The sequence below is a fragment of the Camelus ferus genome, chromosome 2 (assembly GCF_009834535.1).
Source record: "Camelus ferus isolate YT-003-E chromosome 2, BCGSAC_Cfer_1.0, whole genome shotgun sequence".
Lineage (NCBI taxonomy): Eukaryota > Metazoa > Chordata > Mammalia > Artiodactyla > Camelidae > Camelus > Camelus ferus.
Window position 1 is genome coordinate 34291272 of NC_045697.1, and position 14583 is coordinate 34305854.

The window sequence follows — 14583 nt, forward strand, 5'->3', positions numbered from 1 at the left end:
GCTACTAGAGCTGATTGAAGAATTCAGCAAGGTAGCAGGTTACAAAATTAACGTTCAAAAATCAGTTGCATTTCTTTACACTAACGATAAATCAACAGAAGAAGAAAGTAAAGAAACAATCCCCTTTAAAATAGCACCCAAAGTAATAAAATATCTGGGAATAAATCTAACCAAGGAGGTGAAAGAATTATACACAGAAAACTATAAACCATTGATGAAGGAAATTAAAGAAGACTTTAAAAAATGGAAAGATATTCCATGCTTTTGGATTGGAAGAATCAATATTGTTAAAATGGTCACACTGCCCAAGGCAATCTACAGATTTAATGCAATCCCTATCCAATTACCCAGGACATATTTCACAGAACTAGAAAAAATCATAATAAAATTCATATGAAACCATCAAAGACCTAGAATTGCCAAAGCATTACTAAAGAGAAAGAAAGAGGCTGGAGGAATAACTCTCCCAGACTTCAGACAATACTATAGAGCTACAGTCATCAAGACAGCATGGTATTGGTACCAAAACAGACATATAGACCAATGGAACAGAATAGAGAGCCCAGAAATGAACCCACAAACTTTTGGTCAACTCATCTTTGACAAAGGAGGCAAGAATATACATTGGAATAAAGACAGTCTCTTCAGCAAATGGTGTTGGAAAAACTGGACAGCAGCATGTAAAACAATGAAGCTAGAACACTCCCTTACACCATATACAAAAATCAACTCAAAATGGATTAAAGACTTAAACATAAGACAAGATACAATAAACCTCCTAGAGGAAAACATAGGCAAAACATTATCTGACATACATTTCAAAAATTTTCTCCTAGAAGAAATAAAAGCAAGAATAAACAAATGGGACCTAATGAAACTTACAAGCTTCTGCACAGCAAAGGAAACCAGAAATAAAACAAGAAGAAAACCTACGGAATGGGAGAAAATTTTTGCAAGTGAAACCGACAAAGGCTTGATCTCCAGAATATATAAGCAGCTCATACGACTCAATAAGAAAAAAATAAACAACCCAATCCAAAAATGGGCAGAAGACCTAAACAAGCAATTCTCCAAGGAAGACATACAAATGATCAAAAAGCACATGAAAAAATGCTCAATATCACTAATTATCAGAGAAATGCAAATCAAAACTACAATGAGGTATCACCTCACACCAGCCAGAATGGCCATCATTCCAAAGTCCACAAATGACAAATGCTGGAGAGGCTGTGGAGAAAGGGGAACCCTCCTACACTGCTGGTGGGAATGCAGTTTGGTGCAGCCACTATGGAAAACAGTGTGGAGATTCCTCAAAAGACTAGGAATAGACTTACCATATGACCCAGGAATCCCACTCCTGGGCTTGTATCCAGAAGGAAATCTACTTCAGGATGACACCTGCACCCCAATGTTCATAGCAGCACTATTTACAATAGCCAAAACATGGAAACAGCCTAAATGTCCATCAACAGGTGACTGGATAAAGAAGAGGTGGTATATTTATACAATGGAATACTACTCAGCCATAAAAACCGACAACATAATGCCATTTGCAGCAACATGGATGCTCCTGGAAAATGTCATTCTAAGTGAAGTAAGCCAGAAAGAGAAAGAAAAATACCATATGAGATCGCTCATATGTGGAATCTAAAAAACAAAAACAAAAACAAACAAACAAACAAAAACAAAGCGTAAATAAAGGACAGAAATAGACTCACAGACAGAGAATACAGACTTGTGGTTACCAGGGGGGTGGAGGGTGGGAAGGGATAGACTGGGATTTCAAAATTGTAGAATAGACTACACTGTATAGCACAGGGAAATATACACAAAATGTTATGATAACTCACAGAGAAAAAAATGTGACAATGAGTGTGTATATGTCCATGAATAACTGAAAAATTGTGCTGAACACTGGAATTTGACACAACATTGTAAAAAGATTATAAACCAATAAAAAATGTTAAAAAAAAAAAATAAAGATAAAGCAGAAATGTTCCGAAAAAAAAAAAAAGGTGAGGAAGACAAACAGGGTCCATGATCTCATAGGGCTTTGATACTACAGGGCTAAATAGCCAAATACATATATAAACAAATAAGATTATTTCAGGGAATTAGGAGTGAAAAAAACAGGATAACATGATAGAGAGATGACTGATGGGGGTCACTTTAGCTAGGATGGTTAGAGAAAGCCTTTAACAAAGTGACACTTAAATTAAGACTTAAATGATGGGAAGGAGAATTCTGTCACTCTATAGGAATGTTTCAAACTGCAGAAGCAGCAAGTACAAAAGCCCTGAGGCAGGAATGAGCTTGGGGGATTTCAGGGCCAGAAAGGCAAAATGTTTGGGGTCCAATGAGTGATGGGAACATAGGGAAAGTTACAAAGAGGTAGGACTGGATATTTAAAGGCTGTAATAAGATTTTGTTCTTATTATAATGAGAAGCCCTTGTACAGTTTTAAGCAGAGGTGGTGACATGATCTGATTTACATTTTAGAAAGATCAGTACCTCACTGTGTGTAGAATATACACCAAGGGAACAGGAGAGTAGTAAAACAAACAAAAAACTAGGCAACTTTTTTAATAGTTGTTATGGATGGACTGTGTCTTCCCAAAATTCATATGTTGAAATGCTAGCCCCTACTACATCAGAACATGATCTCATTGGAGATAAGGTTTTTACAGAAGTAATCAAGTTAAAATGAGACCCTTATGCTGAGCCCTCATCCAGTACGACTGGTCTCCTTATATAAATGGGAAATTTGGAGACAGGCATGTACACAAAGAGTGAAGATGAAGGCAACGATCAGAAAAATGCTTCTACAGGCCAAGGAATGCCAAAGATTGCCAGCAAAACACCAGAAGCTAGGAGAGGCATCCTCTCAGAGGGAAACAATGCCCCCCCATGCCCCAAATCAAACCTCCTCAACAGTAGCAACCACAAGAATTTCTATAATTTGCTTTTTATAGAGCAGCCAAAATTAAAGAATAATTTATTTTTCCTTCAGGAAAAAAAAAAAAAAAAGAACCAACTGCCCCAATCCTTTGACCTTGGACTTCTAGCCTCCAGAACTGTAGGACAATGAACTTCTGTTGTTCAAGCCACCCAGTTTGTGGTACTTTGTTATGGCGACCCTAGGAAGCTACTACAATAGTCCAGATCTGATGTGATGGTGGCTTGGATTAGGATTATAGCATAAAGATGATGAGAAATGGCTGGGTTCAAGCTATACTTTGGAAGAAGAACCGACAGAACTTACTGCTAGAGTAAATGTGAGAGGAATTAAAGATGACTCCCATGTTTGGTGCATTAGCGAACCAACAGATAATGATGCCTTTTACTGAGATGGGGGAAGTTTGAGAAGCATACAATTCTTTGCAGTGTGGCCGAGGTAAGGAATCAAGTTTTGGTTTGACCATGTAAAGGAGAATGTTTATTACACATTCAAACGGACATCTCATCTAAGCATTTAAATATGTTTGAGGTCAGTGGGTAGTAATGGCAGTTGGGAGAAAACCTGGGTTGTGCTAGAGATATAAATTTGGAAGTCACAAACAAATACTTGATATTCATGTCGATCCTTATCATATATATTTGCTTGCATATACACAAGCATTTGAGACCATGTGATTAGATGACTGTAGACAGATAAGAAAGCCAAGAACTGAGCTCTTACCTCAGTCAGCTTGGGCTGCTAAAACAAATTATCATAGACTGGGTGACTTGAACAACAAACATTCATTTCTCACAGCTGTGGAGGCTGGACAATCAGGAAATTATCAGGGTCAGGTTCTGGTGAAGATCCTCTTCCTCATTTAGATGTCTTCTTGTTGTATCTTTATAAGGCAGTGGGAGGGAGAGCTAGCTTTCCTCCTCTACTTAGGACACACATCTTATCATTATGAGGGTTTCACCCTCACGACCTAATCACCTCCCAAGGGCCCCACCTCCTAATACCATCCTATCAGGGGGTTGGATTTTTCAGTGTATGAAATTAGGGGGACACAGCCATGCAGTCCATAACCGTCCTAGGGAGCTAAAATATTCAGTGGCCTAAACAAGGAGAAGCTGCACAAAGAGAAAGAGAAGTATAGGTCAGTCACATTAAAGGAAAATAAGAATTTTTTGTTGTTGTTATTTTAAAAGAAAAGCGAAGAAGAAAGTATTTCAAGAAGGACAGAGTAATCAAATACTGGGGAGGGTTCCAGGGAGTTGAAAACTGAAAATTCACCATTGGATTTGGCAAGATGGAAGTCACTAAAGACTTTGGTAAGTGCCATTTCTGTAGTGGCCTTGATGAGAGCCCCAATGGAATAGCCTGAGGGGGATACAGGAATTAGCAAAGTGGAGATGATGACAGTAGGAAACTCCTTCAGGAGTTCTACTGCGAATACCAGCTGAAATGGGGCAATAATTGAAGAGGGATATAAAGTCAAGAGTAGGGGGTTTAAGTTGGTGACATCAAGGCATGTTTGCCAAAGGAAATGACCCAGCAAAAAAGGGAAAAGTTGGTGAAAAATAGAAATCAATGATTTAAAAAATTAAGTCTCTGAAAACATGAATGGGAATATGATTGGCCTTAAACAGGGCAAGGATACATCCTCCACCACAACTCAAGGTAAAAGAGGGAATGTGACCACAGCTGGAGGTAGGGGCGGGTGAGACAAGGTGAAAGATAAAACGGTGTCTGTTTTCTTTATGAAATGTGAGGTACAACCAGTGGAGGGTGAAGAAGATGTGGGGAGAAAGGAGATATCAATTAGTTGAGGGTAGAAAAGTGACTCTACTGTGAACGTATATTGGATGGGTGCCATATTGTTAGATATTCACTTGAGATACTAGACCATACATTCGACATGAGCTTAGTTAGCAGCTGGGTGTGTGAGATTCTCCAGCAATGGCCAACTGTTCAGGTGCAGGAGCAGAGTATATGGATAGGTAGCTGCAAGACCAGAAGAAACAAGTAACTACAAAGATTGAAAGGGGAAGAACTCCCAGTTTCCGTGAGCCCCAGGAACTACAGGGATTGGCCCAAAGCTTAGGCCAATTGCTGTCTACATTCTAGACCCAGACATGGAGCAGGGAGGGTGACAGAGTGCCTTCTTAGGGGACAGGGCAGTAGGGAGCACAGAGTCAGGTCAGAGTCACCTAGGGCTTTTTAGAATCACACTTGCTCACTCTCCAGTGATTCTGGAAAACAGCCCCCCAGGGAAGGTATGGATCTAAAATGGAGAATTCCTGTTTAGTGGACATTAGTACTTGACGGGAATGGATCAAATCTCTCAAGTTGATAGAATGGAAAGAACAAATTGTGAATTACTGGCATCATTTCTAAGAACCTAGATGATAAACAAGTAACCGTGAGGACACAACATGGGCTCAGTAATAAAAAGTCAGACCAAACCTCTCACTATATTTCCTGAGTGTATTTAAAAGACTGTTAGATCAGTACAGGTGGGTGAGCACAATGGTTTTGTTCTGTGGAGAATGAGAAATAGGTGAAAAGATGACTGAGTAACATTAAGGGTACCACAGGTGCTGAAAGTCAGACATGACACCACTCTGCATCCTTGGGTAATGTTCTCCTCAGTTCTGAGGAGCATGAATATAAGACTGAAAATGTGACATTCACACTGACTTTCAGTTGGAGGTCTGCTTAGTGCATATGGCAGAAAGATCTAGGGACAAAGAAGCTGAAGGTCCTGGTGGGAGAGGTGAAGTGATGATCCCAGGGCACTGGGTTAGCTGAGGAAAGAAAAAGAGATGAGGAGGAAACGAGTAGACTGAGATCATAGGAGGAGACAGGCAGACAAGTAACCACAAGTCCTGGAGTGAAGAGTTGGTGTGGCAGAAATCAGGACATGGGTGACCCAGCAGGGTTAAGGGTTGTGACCATAGAGTGACATGACAGTTTTTCATGCAGGTTTCCCAGAGAGGAATTAGATACTTCTGACAATTACTAGTTATGTGCCGATCTAGGACATTCATCCTTACGTCTTTCAGAGGTGGAAGAAGGCAGGAAAATTGCTTGTTAAATTACCCTCTGAAACTCAACATCTTTTTTCCTTAGAACTGTGCAAACTGAATTGCTTCCAGGGCACGTGGGACTTAATCTGATCAACTTAGCACCTCGTGTTTTTAATTTTCATTTAGGATTTTAAAATACCTCTCCACGGAAAAGCAAGACAAACTTGTCTTCCCCACCCCCATGCATATAATGAAAAGAGACAGGCTGAGACCTACAGATGGGTCGCACTGGGCCTTGCCAAAGTATGGAATCAGGATATGAAGTCAGTTCCATTAGTTGCAGCAATTGATGGCTCCAGCAAAGAGTAAGGCTTACAATTAGAGCTTCTCAAAAGTTTTGGGGCCACTGGAGAGATTATACAATAGAATCAAAGTTAGTACACATTCAAGCAAAGACTCGTCTGAAGTCAGGCGATTTCTAACGTCCTATGAATTGGCCAGGCCCCTTGATAGTTCTGTGAAATGTAGTGTTCCATGAACTTTCACCAAGGCCTTTAATGGACTATCCATTTCCTTAATTATAAACACATATTTCTTCTCTATTGCAAGATTTGTCCTTAACTTCGCAGATCTGTCAGTGAAAGAGAAAACTTGGATACCACATGTGGAAATGACATAAGTGGTGCACAGACCTGGGCGAATGAGCACATAAAGGTGTTGTTCCCGTAAAGAACTGTTGGATTCATTTAGGTCTTCGTCTTTTGATGAATGAACTCTTTCTAGTCCAACCCTCCGCTTATCATGGAGTTATAAATCAGAACTGGAAAAGACATCTGGAAACATCTGGCCCCTTCCAAAGCAATAACATTGCAGCATATTTCCTGACACACTCCACAGACTCTTCCAGCCACTTGGGGTCTTCCATGTTAAAAGTTCTCAAGAGGAAGTCCTGGTTTGATTTTTTTTCTATTTTATTTCCCAAAAAAGGGCAGTCGAATAGCTAGATGTACACATTTCCATTTTACAATTACTTCTTATATAATATTCTACTTGTTTAAACATTGGTCTCCTTACTAGGTTAGCACTTCAAGGAAGGAAATGTGTATTCATCTCTATAACCCCCATATAGAGATGAATATGTGTGCTGGGACTGTATTGTGCAGAAACAAGAGTACCAATAGGCGAGTAGCCTTGTACAAGAAGATGTATTGCAGTATTGGCAGCAAACTGGACCTAACCTGAATGTCCATCAACTGGGGAATAACAGAAAAAGCTATGCTGACTATATTATGGAATACATCTAGCTTTGGAAAAGAATGAGCTAGAGATCCATCAATTGACTTGGAGGGATGCCCCTGATACACTGCTAGTGAGAAAAGCAACTTAAAAACACAGTACAGGGTGTGATTCCAAATTTTAGAAATAAATGACACCCTGTGAAAAATATGTGTTTATAGCTTTGGAGGAACAATCGCTAGAGGTTACCTCAAGGATGATGAGAAAGTCAAGAACAGAGAGTGTGGGAGGAGATAAAAACAGTGCCAGCAAAAGGCAAAAGTACTCATGCCGTATGATAAGGGAAAAGTTAGGATACATGTTTTTAGTAATAGTATTTTAAAAAGAAGTTTCCCTTTATTGACGTCTTATGGATGGGTGTCAGGCACGGTTTGCTCATAAGGCTTTACACAGACTATCTCACTTAATGCCTGCAGCCACCCTGTGAGGTAGGGACTGTTATCTCCCTCATTTCTCAGATGAGGAAACCATGGCTCAGAAAAGTTTACAAACTGACCCATGGTCATATAGTAAATGGCAAAGCTGAGCAAAAAAATAACAGGCAAAGAGGCCAAAAAATGAAATTGCCTTTTTTCCTACAAATTAACCAGATCAAATGAAAAGAATCAATTTAATTAGGTAATAGGACTGGGAGTTCATTGGTTTCAATTTTTGCTATTATTTAGTATTACTTTTAAATAAAGCATTAAAAATAAAAAGAATAAAATGAGTAGTATGGTGGTTTTTAAATCATGTCCTCAAATGCTTTGATAATCCTCTGAGAGAGAGAAGAGGTCTGTGCTTCTTCCCTCGGAATCTGGGTGGGGTTGAGACAGCTAAACCAACCCCACAGCAGAAGCAATTTGTGTGTCTTTGGAGGCTGGAGCAGAAGAGGCGACACAGCTTCCTCCTGGTTCCCTTTCTGGGAATCTCGCTCCGGGGAATCCTAGCCACCAAGCTGTGAGTCTCATTTGGAGAGAAACAAAGGCCCTCTGCCAACAGGCAGCAGTCACTGCCAGACTTCGGATGGATCCGGCCCCTGGAGCCTCAGTACCTTCCAGCAGAGGCCCTGGACATTGGTGAGCAGAGACAAACCATGAGCTATGTCCTGTCAGGATGTCTGACCTCCAGAATCTTCCATAGGCATAAAAAATGGTTTGGTTGTTGTTATTGTTTGGTTTGAGGTGTTTTTTTTTTTCTCCTAAATTACATAACAACAGTCAGATCAGATGAGGACCTTCTACAGTGATGTCTGTCAATTTAGGGTAGGTTTCCCCTTGGGCTTATTTTTCTGCTCCCTTTAGGTATCATGATGATTTACTTTATGTGCCAAGTGGCTGGACCATGGTGCCCAAATATTTGGCCAAACATTTTTCTGGATGTTTCTATGAAGGTGTTTTTCCGATGAGATTAACATTCAAAATGGTAGACTTTGAGTAGAGCAGATTACACTCCATAATGTGGGTGGGCCTTACCCAATCAGTTGGAGACCCCCAAAGAATAAAGACTGACCTCCCCAGATCAAGAAGGAGTTCTATCAGCACAACGCCTTTGGACTTGAACTGCAGCTCTTCCCCGAGTCTCCAGCCTGCCAGTCTACCCCATCAGATTGTAGACTCACCAAGCCTCCAGTATTGTTTGCTAATTCCCTGAAAATAATCTCTCTCTCTCTCTCTCCCTCCTTGGTCTGTTTCTCTGGAGAACCCTGACTAATACACGTACTGTACCTTTCACTCTGCTTCCCAAATTCCTCACCAATTCCTCCAGCATCCTAACCTTACTGTAGTATCCAAGTAAATCCCCTCCGTTTAACTTCATATGCATTTGATGTATTTAGGAGGGCTAGAAAAGAGACTAATGCTGGCTGGAGAGTCAGTCTTCTAAATGTCTTCCCCTTCCTCCCCACCTTAGGACATCCATCATATGCAATATACATCTGTTGCCAATAAATGAGCAGCACCTATGTAGGATGACGACACTGAAGGTAGAAAAATCTAAGCAGATAAAGGTCTGGGAAGGAGATCAACTGTGGCTTTTGCGCTGAAGTGGCTTCATAGAATTATATATGCCATTAAGAACACCTGAGGAACAAAATGATCACATGCAGGCAAAGCAAAAAAAAAGGTGCAGCTTACCCCTCAAAGCAGTGGGCAACTGTCAGAACCCACTTCTTGGCAATGAGGACACAGCCACAAATGTGTCCACTGGGTTCACTCTGAAGGGAACACTGCCACGGCCACCTTCCAGGGCGACTTGTCCGACCCCCGAGGATCCTCTTGTACATTCGGGCAGCAGGGCGGCGCCCACAGTCTACCAAGGAGCAGGAAAGAGGGTGTGACTCACTGCCAAAGCCAGCTAGAGGCTTGCATCTTTGCTGTTACATGCAAGCCATCATTTTTCCCCTGAGCCAATCCAGTTAAATTAAGTTCATAGCCCATCGTTCCACCACGAATTCTCTCACCTTGTTTAGTACACAGGAGAGAAATCTTACTTCTGCTGTGACAAGACTGCCTAGGGTTGGAAACATAAAGTGGCACAATATTCAGTTACATATGTATTGTTTATTTCAAACACTTTAACAGTGGAAAGCAAGACATAGGTTATACCTTGGGCAAGAATTCTCAAGGCAGGGCTATGGTCAGATAGCACCTCAGGGGTCAGAGTATATGAAGGATTTTTTTTTTAGTGTATTTAGTATCATCACAGTATAATTTCACATTTGTGGAAAGAGAAATGACTGTTAGCAAAGTTTCCCACATTATCTTGGCTGGTGGGAACACCCAGAAAATTGACTTAAACAATGGTTTTCAAAGTAGGGAGGGGAGGGGAGGGATCAGACAGTTTCTCAGAATCTGTGGTGAGGAGGGAGCATGTCAGATTTTTAATCTTGTGGAGAGGGTGTGTGCAAAAGAAGTTGAGAAATCATTTGAGAGAAAGAAAACATTACTTCAAAAAGAGAGCAGATAAAGGAACTGAATATTTAGACTGGAAAAGAATCTAGCTGAGACTTTCAATGTGAAACTGTGTATCTATGATTAGCTGACAGGAAACGGGGGGCGGATTAAATTTATTCCATGTCACTCAGGATGGCACGATCAGAACCAGGAGACAGAATTTATAGGACATGCAGGTTCAGGAAAGGAAGCACTTTCTAAAAGTCAGAGTAAAGCTTTGAAAGCAAGAACATGGCTGTGTTTAAGCACCTATCAATGTGGCTGCACAGGAGAATTCAGTTTAGGCTACATTAAATTGTAATCATAAAGCTCTCTTCCATGCATTTATTCACAACGTAAACTTAAAAGAAAAAAAAACACTTTGGGACTGTCAAAAATGCTGTGATGTGCTTAGAGTACTAGATCTCTCAGAAAAAAAAAAACAAAAAAACCCTAAATATGTCACTTCCACTTTCTTTTTTGAAGATTTACTGTATTTTCATTTCTTACTAAATGTGCATGGAGATATGTTCAATCAAGACAATAAATTATATAACACAGGAAAAGCACATTTGTGTCTTGCCTTCTCACAAACTGAAGTTGTATCTCTTCCTGACACTCGAGCTTGTTATCCATAGTTCTCTGTAGCACTTCCAAATATCTGAGATTCATTTCGTTTATTATTAGCTTATAGTCTCTCTGTCCACCTATAAATCTACGTTTCCTTGAGACCAGGGTCCTTGTCCCCCTCATTCACTTCTATATCCCCTCAGACCTTAACACAGAACCTGGTGTAGAAAAGATACTCAATAATTAGTTGTTACATTAGATCTTAAAATCATAGCTTTTAGGAATAGGAAAAGACCAAAGACTATCTGCCTCAACTCTTTACTTTAAAGGAAACTGAGGTTGTATAGGACCACATATCTAGTTAGTAAGCCAGGACTAGCACCAGGCTACTGACTCCCAATTTAGAATGAGTCTATCTATCTATCTATTTATCTATCTGACCTGAAAGGGCTCTTTCGGCATTCCCAATCTGGGAAAACAAATCACTCTGTTGAAAAATTCAGGTCCTTGTTTTGGAGGAAGTGCTTCAGCTGACAGCTATTCAGAAATTTGGCTGCAGAGTTAATCTATGGGGAAAATGTTAAGCCATTCTAAAGAGAAATGGCCCACCTTTAGTTTTCTTCTTTGGAATTCGTAAAAGGTGATTTCTCAAGCACTTATTAAAAGTTCTGGAGTCAGATGAACTTGGTTTGAGTTCAGAGTCAATCATTTACCATCTGTGGGCTGTGAGTTTTGAGTAAGTTATTTAAATATTCTATGCTTCTATAATGTAATAAACAGTAAGTAAGTGCTAATTCCTTCACTTTCCTTTCTCCTGCACCCCTACCCATGGTTGAGGGAGGCAGTGTTGCCATGAGTTTTCAGGGGAAATTTTTCAGAAGCATACTTTCAAGGCTACTTGATCATAATTTCATTTTGTGTCTGTTTTATAAAGGCCAATAGCTATTCTATGGAAGCTCTTTTTCGATGTGACAGATTTGGATTATCTTAAATTGGAAACAGAAGGAGAGCCCTGATGATAGACTTTTGCTGCATAATCCACTCTACACAGTTCTTGTGATGGGTGTCTTACCCTTCTACCAGTAGTCCATGCAAAGTGGTCCCATTAAGGCTTTCCCAGTTGGAGTACAACGTCAGCCACGGTTGGTCTTGCTCCTGTTCCTGAATCAATTTGGTCACAGATGGCTCTCTGATAGAAGAGCAAATACCAGATAAATACTCAAAAGACAATGATCTTTGACCAGGCAATATCATTATTTACCACTCATTCTCTTGCAAAAAAAATGCATTAAATTATTAGTTAATAATTCAAGAGGGGGATTAGTATTCAAAGAAGTTTGATGTGGAATGTGATCAGCAAGAGGGGATGTTGCTTAAAGTGTACAGAAGCAATGGAGATCCACAGTGTTACAGCTGTTCCAGTCATTCTCTCTACTGACGTGTATCTGAACCTTGTGAAGTGTTATAGTTCTACCCATACCACGTAAAAGTTCCAGTACCTAAAAAACAAGAGCAACTTTAGGCAGGGACCAAAAGTAAATTAAAAGTATCTTCCTGGAGTATTTTTTCTTCTCCTTTTTCCGTACCCAGTGTCATCCTGCAATAAAGCAACCCCTTAAAATAAATAATAAGAGAATCAATAGCCATTTAGTATTTGTTTAGATTGTAAAAATTATAAGCAAAATTTTTTCAACATATTACAAAATCATTGTGCACTAAAGATTAGGGAGGACTCTAGAAAATAGAGACAGGAGTTAAACAACATAATTTTTTGCTGCTTACCTATTTTCTCACTCCACCTCCACCTTACTTACCTATGAATGTCTCGTTCAATCATTCCAATAAATATGGTTGCACTGTACCCAAGATTTAAAACATTAGAGTTTGAGATTAACGGATACACACCACTATATAAAATAGATAAACAAGGGCCTACTGTATAGCACAGGGAACCATATTCAGTTTCTTGTAATAAGCTATAATGGAAAAGAACCTGAAAATATATGTGTATATATATATATGTATATGTATAACTGAGTCACTTTGCTGTGCACCTGAAACTAACATTATAAATAAAACAATTCAATAAAAAATAAAGTTAAAAAAAGTATTTGGTTTTTTATATAAAACTCCTATTCTTCATGACATGGTTCATTTAGGCAATTCATATTTGAAAAACAACTTTTGGATTTTTATCACCTGATGCTATCAACAGAAAAGAGGTAGAGGAATTCATTTTAGACAGGAGGAATGAAGGCTTCATCTGAACCTGGAAGGAAGTGGGAGAGAAGGAAGCAGGGACTTAGTTGGATTTGGAGATGGGGAGAGAATTCATTGAGAAAACTCAAATCAGACAATCAGATTGCCTCTACTTTTCTTTTCAAGTAGGAGGTGAGCTCCTTGGATGGAAGCTGAGGGTGACAGGGGAGCGCGATGAGGAGGACAGTGACGTGTGTATGGAATTGTTCCCTGATGGAAGTATTTGGAGGAACATCTCAAAGATAACTTAGAAGAATGGCAAGCAGCACCGAGGATTGAAATGAACCTGTAAATCTTGAAGGTGTAGTAGCATCAAGTCTGCATGCTTCATAACTTTCTTTTTTGATCATGGAATGTCAAGTTTTTGCAAAAAAAAAAAAAGGTGGGAGGGGCCACAGGAAGGGAAGAAAAGTTAAAATCAGTGGCATTGAAAGAAAAATGATCATTTTACCTGATAGTTGATTATTTTAAAACTACTACAACCACATAACAGAAATAAAAGAAACGAAAACTTCCCCAAATCCTGTTATTTCACAAAGAGCAAAACCTTCTAAAGAGAAGACTTAACAACAGAATATGAGCCAAAGATTAAAAACAAAGTGGAGTGCTTAATAATGAATAAATTCTAATCACTCAATTTTAAAACAAATGACATAAACCCTGCCCACTCTCTAAGAGACACTGCACAAGACTTAATTTATTTAGAAACTTAAATGCAGCTTAGATTACATAAAATCTACTGCAAAATGAGAATTTTTTATCTTGACCAAAATGAGGGTCTGGCTTTCTATCAATCCCAGAAGTATTGCATGCAGAGGCACAGTGGAATGGAAATTACGCAAGTCAGAGGCCACGCATAGGTGTTTCTCTTGATTCTTGCAGCCTGAGAATCCTTTTCTCAAACAGAACTCCCCATGGCCTCCTAAATCCAGGCATTTTACCAGCAAAAAGCCAAAGGAAGATCAGCTTCAGATCTGTTACTTAATGAAATCCTCCTTCAGGCAGATACAGGGCAACAAGGACTTGCACAAGGACAATTCGGGACAGGATTTGTATGGATGCTGGGTGAGAAAATCATTGTAAAGGACACTTCAGTCTTTCAACTCACAGGATCCCTTCAGTCACCCAGAGGGATGTTTTTGCATTTCATTCATTAGCCTCCAACAAGAAAGGTAATTTAGCCTGAACCTCTCAGTTACATCAAGTGGAAAACCTAAGAAATCCATCATCAAGCAGGGAGTGTCATTACAAAAATTAGCTTTCCATGAAATCCTTATACTTCTCACGCACAAAAATAAATCTTTCAGCATTAGAAACGCCATCTTACGGTCCATTAAAAAAATTTCAGTGAATCCATGTGGTTCCACTTCTGCCATCGTACTGAATCTGAGCACCTGTGTGATTGCAGCTTTTATTTTTCTTTAAATTTTTAAAATAACAAAAGTGATACTTATACATGGGAAAAACCCAAACATACAATGAAAAAATATTCTTCCCATCCAAGGTGTATAAAAGCAACCACTAAAAGTAGCATTTGTGCATCCTTGCCAAGCTTTTTCTGTATATGCCCCTCTTT

At 39.5% G+C, this 14583-nt stretch overlaps 1 protein-coding gene across 8 annotated transcripts in view; it reads right to left on the reverse strand.

Moving 5' to 3' along the window:
* CORIN (corin, serine peptidase) overlaps positions 1–14583 on the reverse strand; it is a 222881-nt gene that overhangs the window by 19580 nt on the left and 188718 nt on the right. For all 8 annotated transcript variants that reach the window (XM_006185960.3, XM_032496984.1, XM_032496963.1 and 5 more), the window contains 3 exons: positions 11821–11937; positions 9707–9756; positions 9381–9555 (listed from right to left, as the gene is read on the reverse strand). In XM_006185960.3, coding sequence (XP_006186022.3) covers positions 9381–9555; positions 9707–9756; positions 11821–11937 — 342 coding nt within the window. The remainder of the gene's footprint in view (positions 1–9380; positions 9556–9706; positions 9757–11820; positions 11938–14583) is intronic.